This window comes from Hemiscyllium ocellatum, chromosome 1 (assembly GCF_020745735.1).
Source record: "Hemiscyllium ocellatum isolate sHemOce1 chromosome 1, sHemOce1.pat.X.cur, whole genome shotgun sequence".
NCBI lineage: Eukaryota > Metazoa > Chordata > Chondrichthyes > Orectolobiformes > Hemiscylliidae > Hemiscyllium > Hemiscyllium ocellatum.
Window position 1 is genome coordinate 93836419 of NC_083401.1, and position 21273 is coordinate 93857691.

Genomic DNA, 21273 nt, shown 5'->3' on the forward strand with positions numbered 1-21273 from the left:
CAGTGGCATGCCACAAGGGTTGGTGCTGAGTCCACTGATTTTTGTCATTTTATATAAATGATTTAGGTGCGATCAAAGGAGGTATAGTTAGTAAGTTTGATGATTCCAAAGTTGGAGCTGTAGTGGACAGTGAAGAAGGTTACCTCAGAGTACAATGGGATCTTGATTAGATGGGCCATTGGGCTAAGAAATGGCTGAGAAGATAAATGAGAGGTGCTGCATTTTGGAAAAGAGCATGACTTTATACATTTAATGGTAAGGTCCTCTGAAGTGTTGCTGAACAAAGAAACCTTAGAGTGCAGGTTCGTAGCTCCTTGAAAGTGGGGTCGCAGGAGCATAGTATAGTGAAGGTGTTTGGTATGCTTTCCTTTATTGGTCAGAATATTGAGTATACCAGTTGGGAGGTCATGTTGTGGCTATACAAGACATTGGTTAGGCCACTTTTGGAATATTGCGTGCAGTTCTGGTCTCATTCCTTTCGGAAAGATGTTGTGAAACTTGACAGGGTTCAGAAAAGATTTACAAGGATGTTGCCAGGGTTGGAGGATTTAAGCTATATGGAGATGTTGAATAGGCTAGGGCTGGTTTCCCTAGAGCATCAGAGGCTGAGTGGTGACCTTATAGAAGTTTATAAAATCATGAGGAGCATGAATAGGGTGAATAGTTAAAGTCTTTTCCCCAGGGTAGGGAGGTCCAAAATTATAGGGCGTAGGTTTAAGGTGTGAGGGAAAAGATTTAAAATGGACCTAAGGGACAACCTTTTCACGCTGAGGGTGGTGCATGTATTAAATGAGCTGCTAGAGGAGATGATGGAGGCTGGTACAATTACAACATTTAAAAGACATCTGGATGAGTAGATGAATAAGAAGGGTTTAGAAGGATATGGGTCAAATACTGGCAAATGGGACTAGATTAATTTAGGATATCTGGTCAGCATGGACAAGTTGGCCTGAGTGTCTGTTTCCATGCTGTACACCTGTGACTAAATAATGCTCTCTTTGGTTGTCAACTCAACTGAACTAACTTCACATTTTCCCCACATAATACTCCATTTGCCAACTTTTTGTCCACTTACTTAACCTATCAATATCTCCCTGTAAACTGTATATCACCTCCATCCCCTCCCCCTCTCACCAATGTCGCACAGTTTGCTTTTCCACCACTTTTGTCTGCAAATTTGGCTATAGTACATTCACTTACTTCCTCCAAGTCATTAATATATATTGTAAACAGTTATGGTCCTGGTACTGATCCCTATGGAATTCTACTGGTCACTGGTTGTGAACCTGAGAAAATGCCCCTTCCTTTCCTGCCAAAGGAAACTATTGGCTCCATGTCCATCACCTTAAGCAGTCAAGCGCATTGTTTTGTCCTAGATATTATCAAACTTGATTGTAAAAACATCCAACAAAACAAATGGTGAATTTTTATTAAGTTAAACCAGATTATAGTCCAACAGGTTTAATTGGAAGCACATTAGCTTTCGGAGTGACGCTCCTTCATCAGGTGATTGTGGAGGGCTTGATCATAACGCAGAATTTATAGCAAAAATGTGCTGCAACTGACAGGGTAGCCTTCGTTGTTCAGTACTTCCCAGGGGCTGAAAAATTACGCCATGTTCTTCGTGACCTGCAACACATTATCAATGAGGTTGAGCACCTCACCCAGACCTTCCCCACACCTCCACTACCTTAAACAACCGCCAAACCTCAAACAGATCATTGTTCGTAGCAAACTGTCCGGCTCTCAGGACAACTCCATACAACCCTGTCACGGTGGTCGCTGCAAGACGTGTCAGATTGTGGACATAGATACCACTATTACGTGTGGTACATGGCAGGTACTCATGTGACTCAGCCAACGTCATCTATCTTACATGTTGCAGGCAAGGTTGCCCGGAGGCAGGGTACATTGGAGAAACCGAGCAAAGGCCACAACAGATGAATGGGCACCGCACAACAATCAACAGACAGGAGGGTTCCCTCCCAGTTAGGGATCACTTCAGTGGTCCAGGACATTCAGCCTCGGACCTTCGGGTGACCATCCTCCAAGGTAGACTACGGGACAGGCAGCAGAGGAAAGTGGCCGAGCAGAGGCTGATAGCTAAGTTCGGTACCCATAGGGAGGGCCTTAACCGGGACCTTGGGTTCATGTCATATTACAGGTGATCACCATTGCACTACCCACACACACTCACATACACACGGACACAGGTACACACAGACACCCACACACACTCTCACATGCACCCCCTCCCAGACTTAAGACACTCTGCACTCACTACACACACACACACACACACACACACACTTTCTCACACTCACAACCCCCACCCCAGACAGACACACACACAGACAGACAAAGACCCACCTGCACACATATTTTGTGTGGTGAATTTGTACTTGCAGAGTTACATTGCACTTTGCTCAAAAACTGCATACATTCATGTAGAACTCTGAGCTCAAAAACTGCATGAATTTATGTAAAACTCTGATTCTAATCTAAAAAGTGAGATAACAATCTAAACATCAGGTCATAGACAGAGAACACAGGGGGCTAACTCCTTCAACATATTGTCTAGCTATCACCATTGTTAACAGCTCACTGAAGAATGCAACTTAAAAAAAACGGTTTTGTGATTTACACATGAAAGAAGTGAAACTATCACTATATTCTAACAGATGAAAGGCTTAACAATCAATTCTTCAATGTATAATTTCAGTTACATCACACTACAAATTTTTGCTATAAATTCTGTGTTACGATTGAGCCCTCCACAATCACCTGTTGAAGGAGCGTTGCTCCGAAAGCTAGTGTGCTTCCAATTAAACCTGTTGGACTATAACCTGGTGTTGTGTGATTTTTAACTTTGTACATCCCAGTCCAACACCGACATCTCCAAATCATGAATTTTTATAGCCATTTTCACAACCAGAAGCTCTAAAAGTGCATTAGAGCAGAGTATTTTTGAATTTTTGCCATTCTAACAGGCTGATAAGGAGTAAGTAACATTTGTGCCACTGAATTGTCAGGCAATAATTATCTCAAATAAAAAGAGACAGAAATAGTTCAACAACATTACAATTACTGAATCTTACGCTATGAACATTCTAGGGTTACTAGTGACCAGAAACTGAACTGAACCAGCCATGTAAACACCCTGTTAGCAAAACTGGGTCAGGCTGGGAATTCTGTGCAGAGTATCTCATCTATTCGCAGCATGCCTGTCGACAATTTCAAGATGAAACCAGCATAATGGGATACTCTCCACGTACCTGGACCAGTGCAGCTTCAACAGTTCAGAAGCTAGATGTCATCCAGGATAAAATAGCCTGTTTGATTGATATCATGCACCATCTTCAACCATCACTCCATCCATCAACGCACAGTGGTGTGTGTCATCTAAAATATGCATTGCAACAAATCACCAAGGCTCCTTCACAGCATGTTCTAAATCAGATCTGTCTGATTTAGAAGCACAAGGACAATGGATACATGTGAAGACTACTACCTGCTGTTGCTAGATCAAGCTCCTGGAACACCCCTCCCAACAGCACTGTGGGTGCACCGACTTCCCAAGAACTACAGTGTTTTAAGACAGCTAACCACCATTTTCTTATGGGCAATTAATGCTGGCCTGACCAGTGCAATGTGTATCCAACGAATAAAAAAATAAACTTGAAATCATTGAATAATTCTTAAAGCAAAATAAATCATAGGGTTATTACCTCATGCACGGGTAAATTTATGTTGAAAAGTGTGGTGCTGGAAAAGTGCAGCATCCGAGGAGCATGAGAACTGATGTTTCGGGCATAAGCCCTTCTTCAGGAATGCTCATGCCCGAAACGTTGATTCTCCTGCTCCTTGGATGCTGCCTGGCCTGCTGTGCTTTTCCAGCACCACACTTTTCAACTCTGGTCTCCAGCATGTGCAGTCCTCATTTTCTCCATGGGTAAACTGGTGTAGAGAAATGAAGTTGTGGATGTTCATTCATGGAATATTGTACCAGTCCTGGAAAAGGATTGGTACAATATTCCAATGCTGGAGATCAGAATGAAGAGTGTGATGCTGGAAAAGCACAGCAGGTCAGGCAGCATCCAAGGAGCAGGAGACTTGACATTTCAGGCATTAGCCCTTCTTCAGCCCTTCCACACCAAGCCCCCTCCCCCAACATTCCTGATAAAGGACTTATGCCTGAAATGTCGATTCTCCTGCTCCTCAGGTGCTACCTGACCTGCTGTGCTATTCCAACGCTATACTTTTTTCACTTTGGAGGAGAAGCCTTGTTGCCAGCGTTTCCTCTAATCATGACCATGCAGGCCCTCGTGCAGACTTCCAGAAACAGAAGTCAACATCATGATAGCCGTGCTGACACCGATCGCTGTGTGATAACAGTGGAGCAGCTGCTTGTGCGTACAGTTTCAAGTGAATTTTGGTTGGTGGTGTACAAGCTGCCTAATAATCACACAGTAGGATGAAGTATACAAGAAGAAATAATGAGCTTGCCATAAAGGTTTCAAAAGAATCATGAGGAATTTTAATCCAATTGTAAACTGGAAAATTCAGATGGGCCAAAATAGTCTAGATGAGGAGTTTGTGGAATGTTTACAGGATACTTTCTTCGAACAGCATGTTGTAGAGCCAACCACAGAGTAGGCAATACTTGACCTGGTGGAGAAAGTGAGGACTGCAGATACTGGAGATCAGAGCTGAAAATGTGTTGCTGGAAAAGCGCAGCAGGTCAGGGCTTCTTCAGGGCTCATGCCCGAAACATCGATTCTCTTGCTCCTTGGATGCTGCCTGACCTGCTGCTCTTTTCCAGCAACACATTTTCAATACTTGACCTGGTATTGTGCAATGAAATAAAATTAATAATTTTGTAAGAGAACATGCTCATAGTTATCAGTGATCATAATATGATTGAATTTTACATTTGAGGGAGAGGAGGATGAGTACATAAAGTAATAGTTGAAACTTCAATGATGGCAATTATGAGGGCATGACAACAGAGCTAGATAAAGTGAGCTTGGCAAATTAGGTTATATGTGAATAAAAATTCAGTGGTGGACAAGTAATGGAATTTTTCCGAATACAGCAGATAAATATGTTTCAACAGGAAAGACAACACTGCAAGCAGTAGATCCACAATTAATGTTTGAGAAGGAAAAAAAGCACAAACGTGGGTGACAGGTTAGAAAATTGATTAGAATAATTTAAAAATCAAAAGAATGACTAAAAGATTAACAAGGAAAAAACATAAAAAAGTAGTGAGAAATATTAAATGTGTATGTAGATATTTAAAGGAGAGGGCAGTTAGCCAAGTGAACATTAGTCCTATAAAAAGTGAGTCCATTAAATTGACTTTGAAAAATAAGCATATAGCAGAATGAATTGAAAAAGTATTGTGCATTGATTGTCACTTTAGAAGATATGGGTAACACCCCAAAAGTTGCTGTAAGTCAGGAATAGAGAAACTCAAGAGAATTAATATCATCTGGGAAGTAGTTTCCAGCAAATTGCTAGAGCTGTTGGCTGATAAATCCTTGGGTTTAATGGACTTTAGTCTATGGTCTTGAGTGGCTTCAGAGATAATTGATGCATTTGTCTTTATTTTTCCAAAATTCTCAAGATTTGAGGAACATTTCATTAGATGAAAGTAGCAAATACAATTCATTTATTCAAAAAGGGTGACAGACAGCCAGACACCACAAGTTGGTTAGCTTAACATCTGTCACGGGGAAAAGGTTAGAAGCTATTATTGAAGCATTACAACAGGTCACTAGCAAATTCAGCATAGTTTTTAAAAAGGAAAATCATATTAAACAATTTACTGGGGTTCTTTGAGTAAGTCATATGTTGAGGATAAAGCATTCTTGAAATTGTCTATTTCAACAGAAAAGGTTTTTAAAAATCATCTAAATGATGAGATATTGCAAAGCCCTGAAATGCAAAGGAATCTGAGCGGGTTATTGTCTGGATGACAGAATGTTAGAGTATAGGTACAACAAGGAAAGCAAATAGATTTTTTTTTAATTGGAAAGGAAACTGAATGTTAGATTAGATTTTATTGTCACATGTACTTTAGTACAGGAGTACAGTGAAAATTTTACAAAGTCAACATCTTCTGGCTCCACCTTGGTATACAAGAGATAGGATTAAAAACAGAAGCAGAAATAAAAAGAAACAGCCAAAAGGAAACATCCAGATCACTCCGCCCCCACCTCCCACTCCCCTTACCGCTGCCATCAGCCCTCGCTGCCAAAAAAAAGCCACAAAATCCTTTCCTCAGTCTGTGAACATTCAGCTGCCCTGGGTTCCCATACGCTTCGGCATCAGGATAAGTATAACCTCCGCCATCAGGTACCCAGTATCCATGTCCCGCAGCCGTGCCACCACAGATGGAACAATGTTGCCATTCTTCTGCTCAATCTTGCCTTCACTGACTTTTCCATCATGGATCTGTTGATCCTGCCTCAAACCCAACACTGAGCCCTCCCTTCCCATCTCCATCAATGATGACCAACTTGACACTGACATTTTTTACAAACCCACTGACTCCCACAGCTACCTGGATTACACCTCTTTCCACCCTACCTCCTGCAAAAATGCTATCCTATATTGACAATTCCTCCGCCTTATCTGCTCCCAGGAGGACCAGTTCCACCACAGAACACACCAGATGGCCTCCTTCTTTAAAGACCACAAATTCTCTTCCCACGTGGTTAAAGTTGCCCTCCAATGCATCTCATCCACATCCCGCACTTCTGCCCTCAAACCCCACCCCTCCAACTATAACAAGGACAGAACACCCCCTGGTCCTCCCTACCAACCTTTGCATAAACTGCATCATCCACCGACATTGCCGCCACCTCCAGACGGACCCCACCACCAGGGGTATATTTCCCTCCCCATCCCTTTCCGTTTTCGCAAAGACCGTTAGCTCCGTGACTACCTGGTCAGGTCCACATCCCCCAACAACCCACCCTCCCATCCTGACACCTTGCCAGGCCACTGCAGGATTTGCAAAACCTGCGCCCACACCACCCCCCTCACCTCCAACCAAAGCCCCAAAGGAGCCTTCCACATCCATCAATGTTTCACCTGTACATCCAATGCCATTTATTGTATCCGTTGCTCATGATGCAGTCTTCTCTACATTGGGGAGACTGGACACCTTCTCGCAGAGCGCTTTAGGGAACATCTCTGGGACACCCGCACCAATCAACCCCACCGCCCCGTGGTCCAACATTTCAACTCCCCCTCCCACTCTGCCGAGGACATGCAGGTCCTGGGCCTCCTCCACCACCACTCCCTCACAACCCGACACCTGGAGGACGAATGTCTCATCTTCCGCCTCCGAACACTTCAAACCCAGGGCATCAATGTGGATTTCACCAGATTCCTCATTTCCCCAATCCCCATCTCACCCCAGTTCCAACCTTCCAGCTCAGCACCATCCTCATGACCTGTCTTACCTGCTAATCTTCTTTTCCTTTCCGCTCCAACCTCCTCTCTGACCTATCATCTTCATCCCCACCCCCATCCACCCATTGTACTCTTGGCTCGCTTCTCCCCAGCTCCACACCCCTCTCATTTATCTCTCTACCCTGGGGGCTCCCTGCCTTCATTCCTGAAGGGCTTTTGCCTGAAATGTCGATTTTCCTGCTCTTCGGATGCTGCCTGACCTGCTGTGCTTTTTCAGCACCACTCTAATCTAAAACAACAAAAAATGGCCAAGCAGAAGCTGATAGCAAAGTTCAGTACCTATGGGGATGGCCTCAACCGAGATCTTGGATTCATGTCACACTACAGGTGTTCCCATTGCACTATACACTCACAGACAGACGCACACGCATCAGACAGACATAGACACAGACGCTCCTACACACACTCTTCCTAGAGAGCCATACACTCATATAACCCTTTTACATATGCTCACACATAGACTCCCACACTCTCACATGCACCCTCACAGATTTATACCCCTTTACACTCACACACATACACACACTCTCTTACAGACACTCATAACCCCTCCCAACACCCCCCCCCACCCCCACCCCCACCCCCACCACACACATACTCCACATGCACACATACACATAAATTTGTGGGGTGAATTTGTACTTGCAGAATTACATTTTACTTTGCTCAAAAACTGCATGAATCCATGTAAAATTCTGTAAATCCATTTTTTCTGATTAAAATAAGTCTGACCATTGTGGCACAGTCTCACACAGGGCAGCTCACAACCTCAATACATTATCTGGGCCAACATGACACCAATTGTTAAAGTTCAGTTTTGAATGTAACTTTTAAATGTTCTGCGATATACATATGAAAGAACTGAAACCAACATGATGAAGGGCTTTTGCCCGAAACGTCGATTTCGCTGCTCGTTGGATGCTGCCTGAACTGCTGTGCTCTTCCAGCACCACTGATCCAGAAGATGCTCATTCTAAAAGATGAGAGACTTAACAAACAATCCAGGACTTTTTCAATATATACTTTCAGTTACATCACACTGTAAACTTTTACTATAAATTTTGTATCTTACGATCTTATACTTCACACCCATCAGATGAAGGAAAAGCTCTCCGAAATCCAGTACTTCCAAATAAACCTGTTGGTCTATAACTTGGTGTTGTGTGATTTTACTTTTATACACCCCAGTCCAACACCAGCATCTCCAAATTATAGCCCCCCTACCTTCATCTACCCACCTATCGCACTCTCAACTACCTTTGCCCGAGCCCAGCCCCCACTTATCTCTCACCACCCCCGGGCCCACAAGCCTCATTCCTGATTAAGGCCTCATGTCTGATACTTAGATCCTCCTGCTTCTTGGATGCTGCCTGACCTGCTGTGTTTTTTCAGCGCCACACTCCCGACTTTGATTTAGTGCTCACTGTCTCCTACAACCTGGTGTTGTGTGATTTTTTTTAAAAAAGAAAATGTACACCCCAGTCCTACACGCGCACCTCCAAATCTTGTATATTATCATAATTGCTGTTATATACGGCTGCAGTCCTCGTCACTGTTCTCACTTCGCTGTAGTTTTATCTAACCTAATTGCTAACAGTTTTGCTGTTGCCATACAGTTCATGATCAGCTTTGACGCAGCAACACTTCAGGAACAGAGACCTTCCGGTCACGTGGCGCCCAACCACCGAACGTGAACTCACGTCATGACACCGCCCCTTGTCGGTTGAAGGCGGCCGTTCGTCATGGCGGTGGATATCAACGGATACTGAGTTTATGGCGCCGTGCCGTTGTCTGTGACCCAGAGCCGTGTTCAGTGATGTCTGAAGCGATCCCGGTGGAGGAGGCGAGCTCGCGCCGCCTGCACGAGCTGGTGTTGTGCGCAGCCGCGGTGCAGGGCGCGCGGCCGGCGGTTTGTAGTGAGCGCGAGGCGCACGGAGGCTCCTTGTCTTACAGCTACAGCCAGGTCCTCGCCCTGGGGAATAGGCTGCAACAAGTACTCCACTCACACTGTGACTTTACCCACGGTTACATGATTGGTTTATACTGCCAGCCGACAGTAAACCTGCCCAGCTGCATTTTAGGGTAAATCGTACTCAACTCTCTTTTGGTGTTGCCACCCCCTTTCCTCCAGTTTATTGGGCCACTATCCAGTTTTATGATGAGTTGATGTCTGTTTCAAAGTTTTTTTTTGAAATGTCAATATTTAAAGACTAGGAGAAAGTGAGGTCTGCAGATGCTGGAGATCAGAGTCCAAGAATGCATTGCTGGAAAAGCACAGCAGGTCAGGCAGCATAAGACATAGGAGTGGAAACAAGGCCATTTGGCCCATGGAGTCCACTCCGCCATTTAAATTATGGCTGACGGGCATTTCAATTCACCCGCATGCTCACCATAGTCATTAATTCTTTGAGACATCAAGAACTTATTAAAGTCTGCCTTGAAGACACCCAACGGCCTGGCCTCCACTGCGCTCCGTGACCATGAATTCCACAGCTCCAGCATCCAAGGAGCAGGAGAATCAATGTTTTGGGCAACAGCCCTGAAGACTGTTAGTTCTGTTAAAAAATAATGGATTTTTTTTAAGCAGCAGGAGACCAGTAACAGAGGAGAAAAGATATTTAGATGTCCATGTATGTGCACTATTAAATTGAATAAAACTAAAGGTTATTTTAGCTTTAATTCTTGCAACGTGTAATGCAAAAGTGAAGCAAGTGATGCTTTAGTTGCAACATACCTGGGTCAGGACACTATGCATTGTAAAGAATTTGTTGAATTTAGAGTGTCCAGTGCAGGTTTCCCAATATTAACTGAGACAACGTTACCTCAGATTACAACAGGATCTGGATCACATGGGCCAATGGGCTGAGAAGTGGCAGATGGAGTTTAATTCAGATAAACATGAGGTGCTGCATTTTGGGAAAGCAAATCTTAACAGGACTTATACACTTAATGGTAAGGTCCTAGGAGTGTTGCTGAACAAAGAGACTTTGGAGTAAAAAATGAGGTCTGCAGATGCTGGAGATCACAGCTGCAAATGTGTTGCTGGTCAAAGCACAGCAGGTTAGGCAGCATCTCAGGAATAGAGAATTCGACGTTTCGAGCATAAGCCCTTCATCAGGAATAAGAGAGAGAGAGCCAAGCCGGCTGAGATAAAAGGTAGGGAGGAGGGACTAGGGGGAGGGGCGATGGAGGTGGGATAGGTGGAAGGAGGTCAAGGTGAGGGTGATAGGCCGGAGTGGGGTGGGGGCGGAGAGGTCAGGAAGAGGATTGCAGGTTAGGAGGGCGGTGCTGAGTTGAGGGAACCGACTGAGACAAGGTGGGGGGAGGGGAAATGAGGAAGCTGGAGAAATCTGAATTCATACCTTGTGGTTGGAGGGTTCCCAGGCGGAAGATGAGGCGCTCCTCCTCCAGCCGTCGTGTAGTTGTGTTCTGCCGGTGGAGGAGTCCAAGGACCTGCATGTCCTCGGTGGAGTGGGAGGGGGAGTTAAAGTGTTGAGCCACGGGGTGATTGGGTTGGTTGGTTCGGGCGGCCCAGAGGTGTTCTCTGAAGCGTTCCGCAAGTAAGCGGCCTGTCTCACCAATATAGAGGAGGCCACATCGGGTGCAGCGGATGCAATAGATGATGTGTGTGGAGGTACAGGTGAACTTGTGGCGGATATGGAAGGATCCCTTGGGGCCTTGGAGGGAAGTGAGTGTGGAGGTGTGGGCGCAAGTTTTACATTTCCTGCGGTTGCAGGGGAAGGTGCCGGGGGTGGAGGTTGGGTTGGTGGGGGGTGTGGATCTGACAAGGGAGTCACGAAGGGAGTGGTCCTTGCAGAACGCTGATAGGGGAGGGGAGGGAAATATATCCTTGGTGGTGGGGTCCGTTTGGAGGTGGCGGAAATGGCGGCGGATAATACGTTGTATGCGCAGGTTGGTGGGGTGGTAGGTGAGAACCAGTGGGGTTCTGTCTTGGTGGCGGTTGGAGGAGCGGGGCTCAAGGGCGGAGGAGCGGGAAGTGGAGGAGATGCGGTGGAGGGCATCGTCGATCACGTCTGGGGGGAATCTGCGGTCCTTGAAGAAGGAGGCCATCTGGGTTGTGCGGTGTTGGAATTGGTCCTCCTGGGAGCAGATGCGGCGGAGACGAAGGAATTGGGAATATGGGATGGCGTTAAAAACGCCATCCCATATTCCCAATTCCTTCGTCTCCGCCGCATCTGCTCCCAGGAGGACCAATTCCAACACCGCACAACCCAGATGGCCTCCTTCTTCAAGGACCGCAGATTCCCCCCAGACGTGATCGACGATGCCCTCCACCGCATCTCCTCCACTTCCCGCTCCTCCGCCCTTGAGCCCCGCTCCTCCAACCGCCACCAAGACAGAACCCCACTGGTTCTCACCTACCACCCCACCAACCTGCGCATACAACGTATTATCCGCCGCCATTTCCGCCACCTCCAAACGGACCCCACCACCAAGGATATATTTCCCTCCCCTCCCCGATCAGCGTTCTGCAAGGACCACTCCCTTCGTGACTCCCTTGTCAGATCCACACCCCCCACCAACCCAACCTCCACCCCCGGCACCTTCCCCTGCAACCGCAGGAAATGTAAAACTTGCGCCCACACCTCCACACTCACTTCCCTCCAAGGCCCCAAGGGATCCTTCCATATCCGCCACAAGTTCACCTGTACCTCCACACACATCATCTATTGCATCCGCTGCACCCGATGTGGCCTCCTCTATATTGGTGAGACAGGCCGCTTACTTGCGGAACGCTTCAGAGAACACCTCTGGGCCGCCCGAACCAACCAACCCAATCACCCCGTGGCTCAACACTTTAACTCCCCCTCCCACTCCACCGAGGACATGTAGGTCCTTGGACTCCTCCACCGGCAGAACACAACTACACGACGGCTGGAGGAGGAGCGCCTCATCTTCCGCCTGGGAACCCTCCAACCACAAGGTATGAATTCAGATTTCTCCAGCTTCCTCATTTCCCCTCCCCCCACCTTGTCTCAGTCGGTTCCCTCAACTCAGCACCGCCCTCCTAACCTGCAATCCTCTTCCTGACCTCTCCGCCCCCACCCCACTCCGGCCTATCACCCTCACCTTGACCTCCTTCCACCTATCCCACCTCCATCGCCCCTCCCCCTAGTCCCTCCTCCCTACCTTTTATCTCAGCCGGCTTGGCTCTCTCTCTCTTATTCCTGAAAGAGACTTTGGAGTGCAGGTTCATAGCACCTTGAAAGTGGAGTCGCAGAGAGATAGGATAGTGAAGAAGGCTTTTGGTATGCTTTCCTTTATTGGTCAGAGTATTGAGTACAGGAGTTGGGAGGTCATGTTTTGGCTGTACAGGACATTGGTTAGACCACTGTTGGAATATTGTGTGCAATTCTGGTCTCCTTCCTATCAGAAAAATGTTGTGAAACTAGAAAGGGTTCAGAAAAGATTTCAAGGATGTTGCCAGGGTTGGAGGATTTGAGCTATAGGAAGAGGCTGAACAGGCTGGGGCTGTTTTCCCTGGAGCATCGGAGGCTGAGGGGTGACTTTATAGAGGTTGACAAAATTATGAGGGGCATGGATAGGATAAATAGACAAAGTCTTTTCCCTGGGATCGGGGAGTCCAGAACTAGAGGGCATAGGTTTAGGATGAGAGGGGAAAGATATAAAAGAGATCTAAGGGGCAACTTTTTCACGCAGAGGGTGGTACCTGTATGGAATGAGCTGCCATAGGATGTGATGGAGGCTGGTACAATTGCAATATTTAAGGCATTTGGATGCGTATATGAATAGGAAAGGTTTGGAGGGATATGGGCTGGGTGCTGGCAGGTGGGACTAGATTGGGTTGGGATATGTGGTCAGCATCGACAAGTTGGACCGAAGGGTCTGTTTCTGTGCTGGACCTCTCTGTGACTCTCTGACTTTAAATGTTAAATTAAGAAGATGAGGGTTGTGCCCCTTTTAATTCAAAAGCTTGCAGGTAATTCAATTTATGTGTTTCAACGATTTGGTATGATTAGAGAAAAGCTTTGTTGAGGGAATTTCTAATCTGAAGTAACTGGTTCTAATAAATTATTTCTGCACTTTATCCAAGCCTTGGACATCTTTTATGCGATATGGAGCCAATACTTGAACACATTAGAGGATCTGAGGCCTAAGCAATGATTTATGTTTGTTTAAGTGCAATGTTCTTGCTCTTTACTATGGCTGTCTGTGTAAAGCCAACAAGTTTGCCAGTAAAGCCAATATGTTTTTTCCATGGTCCTGTCAACTTGGACAATCAGCTTCAAAAATTATATTGTGAACAGTTTTTTTAAATTTGTTCTGTTCATTTTCTTTACAAATTGCACCACCGCACTTTTTTTCCCACTTAAGTTGGCCTGCTGTGTGTTTGTCCATTTCTGCAATCTGGATATGCCCTGCTGATGTCTGCTACTTCATTCCTTTATTTTAAAACACGTCCACGTTTTGTACTACCTGCCAATTTTAAAATCATGCCTTTTTATACCAAAATCTAGATAGCCCTTGTCCCAATTTCTGGAGTCACCACTATATACTAACTCCTAATTATTTAACAAACATTTTTCATTAACCTTTGTTCAGTGTCTCTTGGCTAATTTTGTTCCCAAGCTGTCACAGTCCTTTTAATCCAATTTCAATGCCTTAAGTATGAGGTTCAATTACTTAAATGTGGAGGAAAAGCCACATTTGAACAGTGTGTAACAAACACTGGAAGAGTGAGTGATTTCCGTTTTCAACCTTCTGTTTATTATATATAAAGAGGACAGTTATTTTTTCAGCAATAATGTTTAGTGTTACTGTTTTTGTACACTTTCAGAATTCTTCAAATTGGGGCAGCCTTTTGCCCAATTGATCCAGAAAATGCACCTCACTTATCAGCAAATTTTATTCAAAGGTGTAAACTGATGTATATCCTTATTCAGAAAGATATGATACAGGTGAGTAACAGCTATGAAGAACTAATGCTTAAAAACGAATACATTGACATATTTTACATTTCCTGTATTTTAACTTTGTAAGAAGTCTATTTTTTCTGTTTTAAAATAAATTGATAAAATTATTTAATTATTAATGCAATATTGTTTGTATAGTTAATTAAGTGCATGAAATCCTATCAAAGCTGCTCCATTTAAAGCATATAAATAATTGTTTCCTCATGGACTTCCCCTTCCCTTACACTGTGAAAGATCAAATAATAGCCGTCACTAAGTGAGCATTCTCCTATTAGCAGATATCACTGCACCCTTTTTTTAAAAGTCTCAGCCTTGAAATTATCCAAAAAAAAAGAGATTTTGATGTCATCAAGTTTTGAAGAGGAGTCATTTTAATTCTAAACATGAGCTTTATTTCTTTGTCGACAAATGCTGACACACCTGCTGAGTATTTGTACAGTCTGTTTTTATGCCATTTCCTCTAGTTTATGTTACCAATAAGTCATCTATTTAAACTGTTCAGTTAAGGATTAGAAGCAACATTAAAATAAATATCTGTACAGACAGATGTTTCATTAGATATGCTTGTTGGAGTTCAGACTGTCACAGTGAATGGTTGAGGTATTGCATCTTTCAAGCAGAAATGGGATAAATCTTTCAAGCAGAATAAAGTACAGGTCTATTTGGGGAAAGCAAATGGGATTATTACAGTATGATCCAGGAAAGATCCCACAAAAATGAACCAAGTGGCAAGCTATGTATTCTGTGCTATCTCTGTTGTTAAATGAATTTATTTTGCTGAAGCTGGCACTATTTATTTTAGGCCGTGATCACCTTTACTAATTCATGTGATTTTATTTTCCGTTGCTGATCAGACCAGTGTTTTTTTTGCTGATCCCTATTTCTCTTCAGAAGATGATGAACCACGTTCTTGAATACTGCTGGTTTGTCAGGCCATTGCAGAGGGCAGTTATAAATCATTCACATTTATGTGCTTGAAGTGATATATATGCCAATGCCAGCAGATTCCCTTCCTTAAAAGGGTATTAGTGTGCCATATATATTTTTCCTACAATAAAGTTGTTTCATAATTGTTTCAAAATTACTATATTCATTATTAGCTTCATTTAATTATTTGATTTTATTTTTCCAAACTCTCATTCTTTTATTCATTAATGGGATGAGGCTGTCACTGGCTAGGTCAGCATTTATTGCCCATTTCTAATTGCCTTTCACATGGTAATGGTGATTCCTGCCTTGAGCCATTGAAGTCCTTTATGGTGAAAGTACACACACAAGCCGTGATTTTAATTAAATGATAGTAAAGGAACGTCTATATATTCAGTCAAGAAAGGGCATGGCTTGCCACAGAAATCTTAGCCTCCAACCTTTTCTTGCCAAAGTTTCATCTCAATTCTATAGTGTAATTGGAGTCTGTCACCACCAGAGTATTCTTAACTCTCTTTTTACACTGTTCAGTGCCTTCACACCTTCCTAAAGCATGGGGTTCAGAATTAAACCATTGATTTATAAAGGTTCACTATTATAGAGTAGTAAGGGTATGGAATGCTTTGCCTGCAACAGTAGTAGATTCGCCAACTTTAAGTACATTTAAGTCGTCATTGGACAAGCATATGGACGTACATGGAATAGTGTAGGTTAGATGGGCTTCAGATTGATATGACAGGTCGGCTCAACATCGAGGGCCGAAGGGCCTGTAGTGCGCTGTACTGTTCTATGTTCTGTTTCTTTGCTTTTGTACTCTATGCTGTCATTCATAAAATCCAGTACACGTCTCAACCTGCTCTGTGATTTCAACAAATTGTGCAGCATAACTTCAGCCAACCTCTGCTCTGTTAGAATGGAACCTTTTTTTTATATTGCGTCTCCTTATTCTTCCTACCAAAACGTACTGCTTTGCATCAAATTTCACCTATCATATGTCTGATCATGCTATCAGATATCACTGTCTACCATCTTGAAGTCTATGACAGAAAATGGGAGCACAGTAGGCCATTCAGCCCTTTGGACCCACTCTACCAGCCTATCACGATCCTCCTGCTATTTCACATACTTCTAAGATTTGTAATTTGCAGACTTTGAAATTATACTTTGTAGGCAAATCGTGTCACTAATTTAAATTGTAAGCAGTGATCGGAATGCTAACCCCTAGGGAACCTGAATTTATTTTATTTGTTTGTGGGTTGAGGGTGTCACTGGTTAGGCTAGCATTTGTTGCCTGTCCCAAATTGCTCTTGAAGTATATGAAGATTTGCTAGGCCATTTCAGTGGGTAGCTAAGTTTTAACTGCATTGCTTTGGGTTGTAGAAGTCACATGGCATTCAGCCACACTTGACAGTAGTAGGTTTCCTTTCTGAAAGGAAATTAGTGAACCAGATGAGTTTTTGTGGCAATTGACAATGGTTTCATAGTCACCACCAGGCTAGTTTCTGAAATCTCTTTCCAGACTTGTAAAAACAAAACTGTATTCCAATTTCACTGCCATGATGAGATTTGAACCCATGTCCCTATGGCCTTTCATTCTAGATTATACCAATATGCCTCTGCCTCCCCATAGTATGTGCTCTCTCCCATCTGAAAAGGACTTGTTTCTTGATTCTAACAGCCACTGTTCCTTTTATTCCATGAACTTTAACTTGTCTGAGAAACCTATTTTGTGGAACTTGATCACATGTGACTATTGAACCTTAGGAAAGTCCTAAGATTGTGAAAAGCAGTGTGAATGTAAGTCTTTCTCCTTTTTAGAAAGGAAAACCTTCAGTGAATGTGAACATATTATTCTAAATGAAAGTGGTAAACTCTACAATTTGAATATCTTGAAGTTGAATGGTATTGTTCTGCATTAAACACAGGATAAATTCACATTATGACATCCATAACCAATCAATTGAAAAATCAGTTCCTGATAAGAGAATAGCTATTGATATTGGTAGGTCAGAATGGATAGTGAGAAACTCTTCTTGTTGAAGGATCAGGAGTAAGAGGATACCGATTTAAGCCAATTGGTTAAATAAACTGGCAAATGAAGAAAAACCTTTTTAGCACAGCAAGTTGTTTGTATCTTGAATGTGCTGCCTGAGTGTATATCGCAGGAAACAAATCAAGTCAAGGCCTTTGAAAGAGTTAGATCGTTATCTGACAAAGAAAACATTTTCAGGGCTACAGGAAAAGGAGTGGAACTTAGTGAGTTGCTTTTACAGAAAACTAGCCTCGATAGGATGATTCAAACAGCCTGCTTCAGTGCTATAACCGTTCTATAATTCTGTATGCTCACATTGCAAATTATGTTTTTAAAAGAATAATAGTATTCATATTTGGTTAGGCAGAAACTTTCTTTTAACACATTGACCATACCAGAAACCCCAGTTAGATTTGTTTTCAATAGAAACATAATTTTAATTTTCTCACTCAGCGTCAGGATGACTTCGATCAAGAGCTTTGACTGAAATTCAAATTCTAAATGTGATTCCAACTGGAGTGTGTTCTTGGTAATGTCACATCAGATTTTATTTATTCATATTTTACAGTACCTGCATTTTTGCAACCATGCATGCCCTATATTTGTGTAATCATTTTTGACTTTTAATTCTTAAAGAAACTAATTTTTATAAGCTGATAAATAATGCATACTAAAATTTTATATTTCAGAAATTTAAGGAGACTCTGTCAAAGTGGTTGTATATTGAAGTTGAACATGATGTACCAACACTAAATGTGGTACTTGTGAAGATTCAGTGGCGGTTGACTAATGTGGATTTAGAACCCAAAAATAAAGAATATGTAATTTGCAGAAAAATAGGAGATTTAAGACCAGGCAGCTCAGAAGCTGCTGAGGAGGATAGGAAACAAGCGCACAAATATACAGATATCCAGAGGCATGGATTTTTGGCATATATATTGCAAACATCAGGTACGACAGGAACTCCAAAAATTGTTCGAGTGCCACATCAGTGCATTGTTCCAAACATACAGCATCTCAGGTAAGTTTAGTTACAATTAATTATTGCTAAAGATTGCAGGCTTTGCTATCAGCCCATACTGATACAAGAATCTGTTTAGTATGGGCTTCTGTTTTGACAACTGAAATGAATTGTTGGCTTTCTGCCTTTTTAAGCAGTTATAGAAATTGTTAATTGCAACCTCTTTTGTCAAAAGTCTGTGATTATTTGGACAAGATTAAGAAATGTGAAGTATTTGAAGCCACTGTTCAATCTTACTAGATTTTTTTAATATAAGGTTGTACTTGCAATAATTTAATTTTTAAAGTAAGGTTTATGCATTGATGTTTTAGTCCCTTCCTGATGTTCCATATTTGTTGTTATATTGTCATATGAAGAATTTGTTTTGTATGTATACAATGCCTGGACAGTATGCAGGGCTGTGTGGGAATGGGTTTAATTGGAGAATATAAGGAGGTATGGAGCAGAATCACAGAATTGTTACAGTACAGAAGGGGGGAAGTTGGCCCATCATGCCCATATTCAAAATATATTTGAGGTGGGGGCAGTAGATGAATTTGTTCCTGGAACCTACCCCCACCAAAAATCAACATCTGTGAAAAGGCAATCAGGAGGAAACCTGTCAAAGAAAGCAAGCACTTTTAAGTTGAATGTATAGAATTATCATGAATTGTCCAACGAATCATGGGCTGGTATTCCTGTACCTACTACTGGACACTCAAGCGAGTGAATCATCAAGGAATACTTTTGCAGAAGATGAGCATGTTTCCAGAAACCAGCAGAAATTTCCAGAGAAACTCTGGTCTGGCAGCACCTCTGGAGAGAGAACCAAAGTTAATGTTTCAAGTCCAGTGACTCCATTTTTTTTGTCAAGGCTGAATATGACTACTGTTAGTGGGGCAAATTGGCACCAAAGGGTTGGGGGTACAGGAGATTGCAGTGGGGTTCAGGGACGAAAGAACTAAAGAGGGCTGTGGGTGGAAAAGGCGTCTGCAACAGAAGTGCAATGGGCAGGAGTGCATTAGATATTGGGAGTGGAAGAACACAATTGGGCTGCAAGAGGAATGGAGTGGGGCAGAGAAACAAGACTGGGAGCATACATGATGGGTGGGCGAGAGAGAGGCTGCAAACGTTTCATAGAAATTAATGACTTGGTTGAGGAAAATGAATGTACTGGTGCCAAGTTTGCAAAGACACAAATATAAGGGGGAAGAGAAGTGTGAGGATGACAGTGTTTGCAGAGGGATGTAGACATATTAAGTTAGTGAGCAAAAACATTATCAGATGCATTATGATATAGAGAAATATGAGTTAATGGGCAGTTGATAGGTTGTGAACTGATTCTGTCCTTGAGTATATTTGCAATTCTATTTGTATGTAAGTCAAAACAGAGTGCAGGATAACGTAAAATAGCTGTTTGTAAATATGAGGAAACATTCACATGTCTGGTATTTAAAATTAAGATGTGCATGTGCCAGTGTTGGACTGGGGTGGACAAAATTAAAGATCACACAACACCAGGTTATAGTCGAACAGGTTTATTTAAAAGTGTAAGTTTTCAGAGCACTGCTCCTTTGTCATGTAGCTAGTGAGGCAGGATCATAGGACACAATTTATAGTAAAACATCAAAGTGTCATACAACTGATGCAATGTATTGAAAAAAACAGATTGCTGTTAAGTCTCTAACCACTTAGAATGGTTTGCAGGTTTCAATTCATTAATATATAAATCCAAATATTTTAAAATAAAAAGTGACAGCTCAACTCAGGCAATGCATTGAAGGTGTAAGGTTGGACTCTGTATTTCAACCTTGAACCAGACCATATCTGTTTCCAAAGTAGAAATTTATAAAACCACCTGACTACTGACTGACTACCTACAGAGCGTGTGCTTTTTGAACAAAATACAACGTAACTGCAAATACAAATTCACCCCATGGATTTGAGTGTGTGTGAGTGTGTGAGAGAGAGAGAGTGAACGTGTATGCATGTGTGCGCAATTGTGACAGTGTATCTGTCTGAGAGGGTGTGCGTGTGTATCTGAGAGAGAGCATGTGTATGAGAGAGGGTGTATGTGTGTGTGTGTGTTTATGGAATAGTGGGGTCACCTGTCATGTGACATGAGTCCAAGATCCCGGTTGATTAGATTAGATTACTTAGTGTGGAAACAGGCCCTTCGGCCCAATAAGTCCACACTGACCAGCCGAAGCGCAACCCACCATACAATTATCCCTTCACCTAACACTATGGGCAATTTAGCATGGCCAATTCACCTGACTTGTACATCTTTGGACTGTGGGAGGAAACTGGAGCCATTCCCAACTTGGCTTTCAGCCTCTGCTTGGCAACCCTGCGTTGTTGCGTATTTTGAAGTCCGCCTTGGAGGATGGTCACCCAAAGATCTGAGGCCGAATGTCCTTGAATGCTGAACTGTTCCCAACTGGGAGGGAGCATCGCTGTCCGCTGATTGTTGTACGGGCATCCATTATTGAGGCGTCTGCTTGGTCTCCCCATTGGACTATGCCTTGGGACATTCTTGGCTGCAGTGTTTGAGATAGACAAACCTCTCTATGGGATCTCGTTCATAGGTCAGATGTTCATAAACTGGGGACTGTCTGTATGCACTTTGGCAGGATGAGTATAAGCCTGAGTATTTATTTATGTGGGGAAAGACTATAGAAGACAGGGAACAGAAGGATTTGGTAGTGCTAGTCCATGAATCATAAAAAGTTCATCCAACTTCAGCATTTAAAGGGAAGCCAAATGGATTGTTGGCCTTCACTTGGGAATGGAATGTAAAAGTAGGGAGCAAGAACTGAAATTGGAGAAATTCAATAGGACTGGCAACATCTGTAGAGAGAAAGCCGAGTTAA

The 21273-nt window shown here is 43.1% G+C and overlaps 1 protein-coding gene across 4 annotated transcripts in view; it reads left to right on the top strand.

Moving 5' to 3' along the window:
• Positions 1-9190: 9190 nt before the first annotated feature.
• Positions 9191-21273, top strand: part of aasdh (aminoadipate-semialdehyde dehydrogenase) — a 46261-nt gene continuing 34178 nt past the window's right edge. For 3 of the 4 annotated variants that reach the window (XM_060824078.1, XM_060824071.1, XM_060824095.1), the window contains exons 1-3: positions 9191-9567; positions 14306-14426; positions 18090-18421. In XM_060824078.1, the coding sequence (XP_060680061.1) occupies positions 9302-9567; positions 14306-14426; positions 18090-18421 (719 nt within the window). In that variant the 5' untranslated portion in view covers positions 9191-9301. Of the gene's footprint in view, positions 10116-14305; positions 14427-18089; positions 18422-21273 lie in introns of all 4 variants that reach the window. The other variant, XM_060824088.1, reaches the window with a different exon arrangement.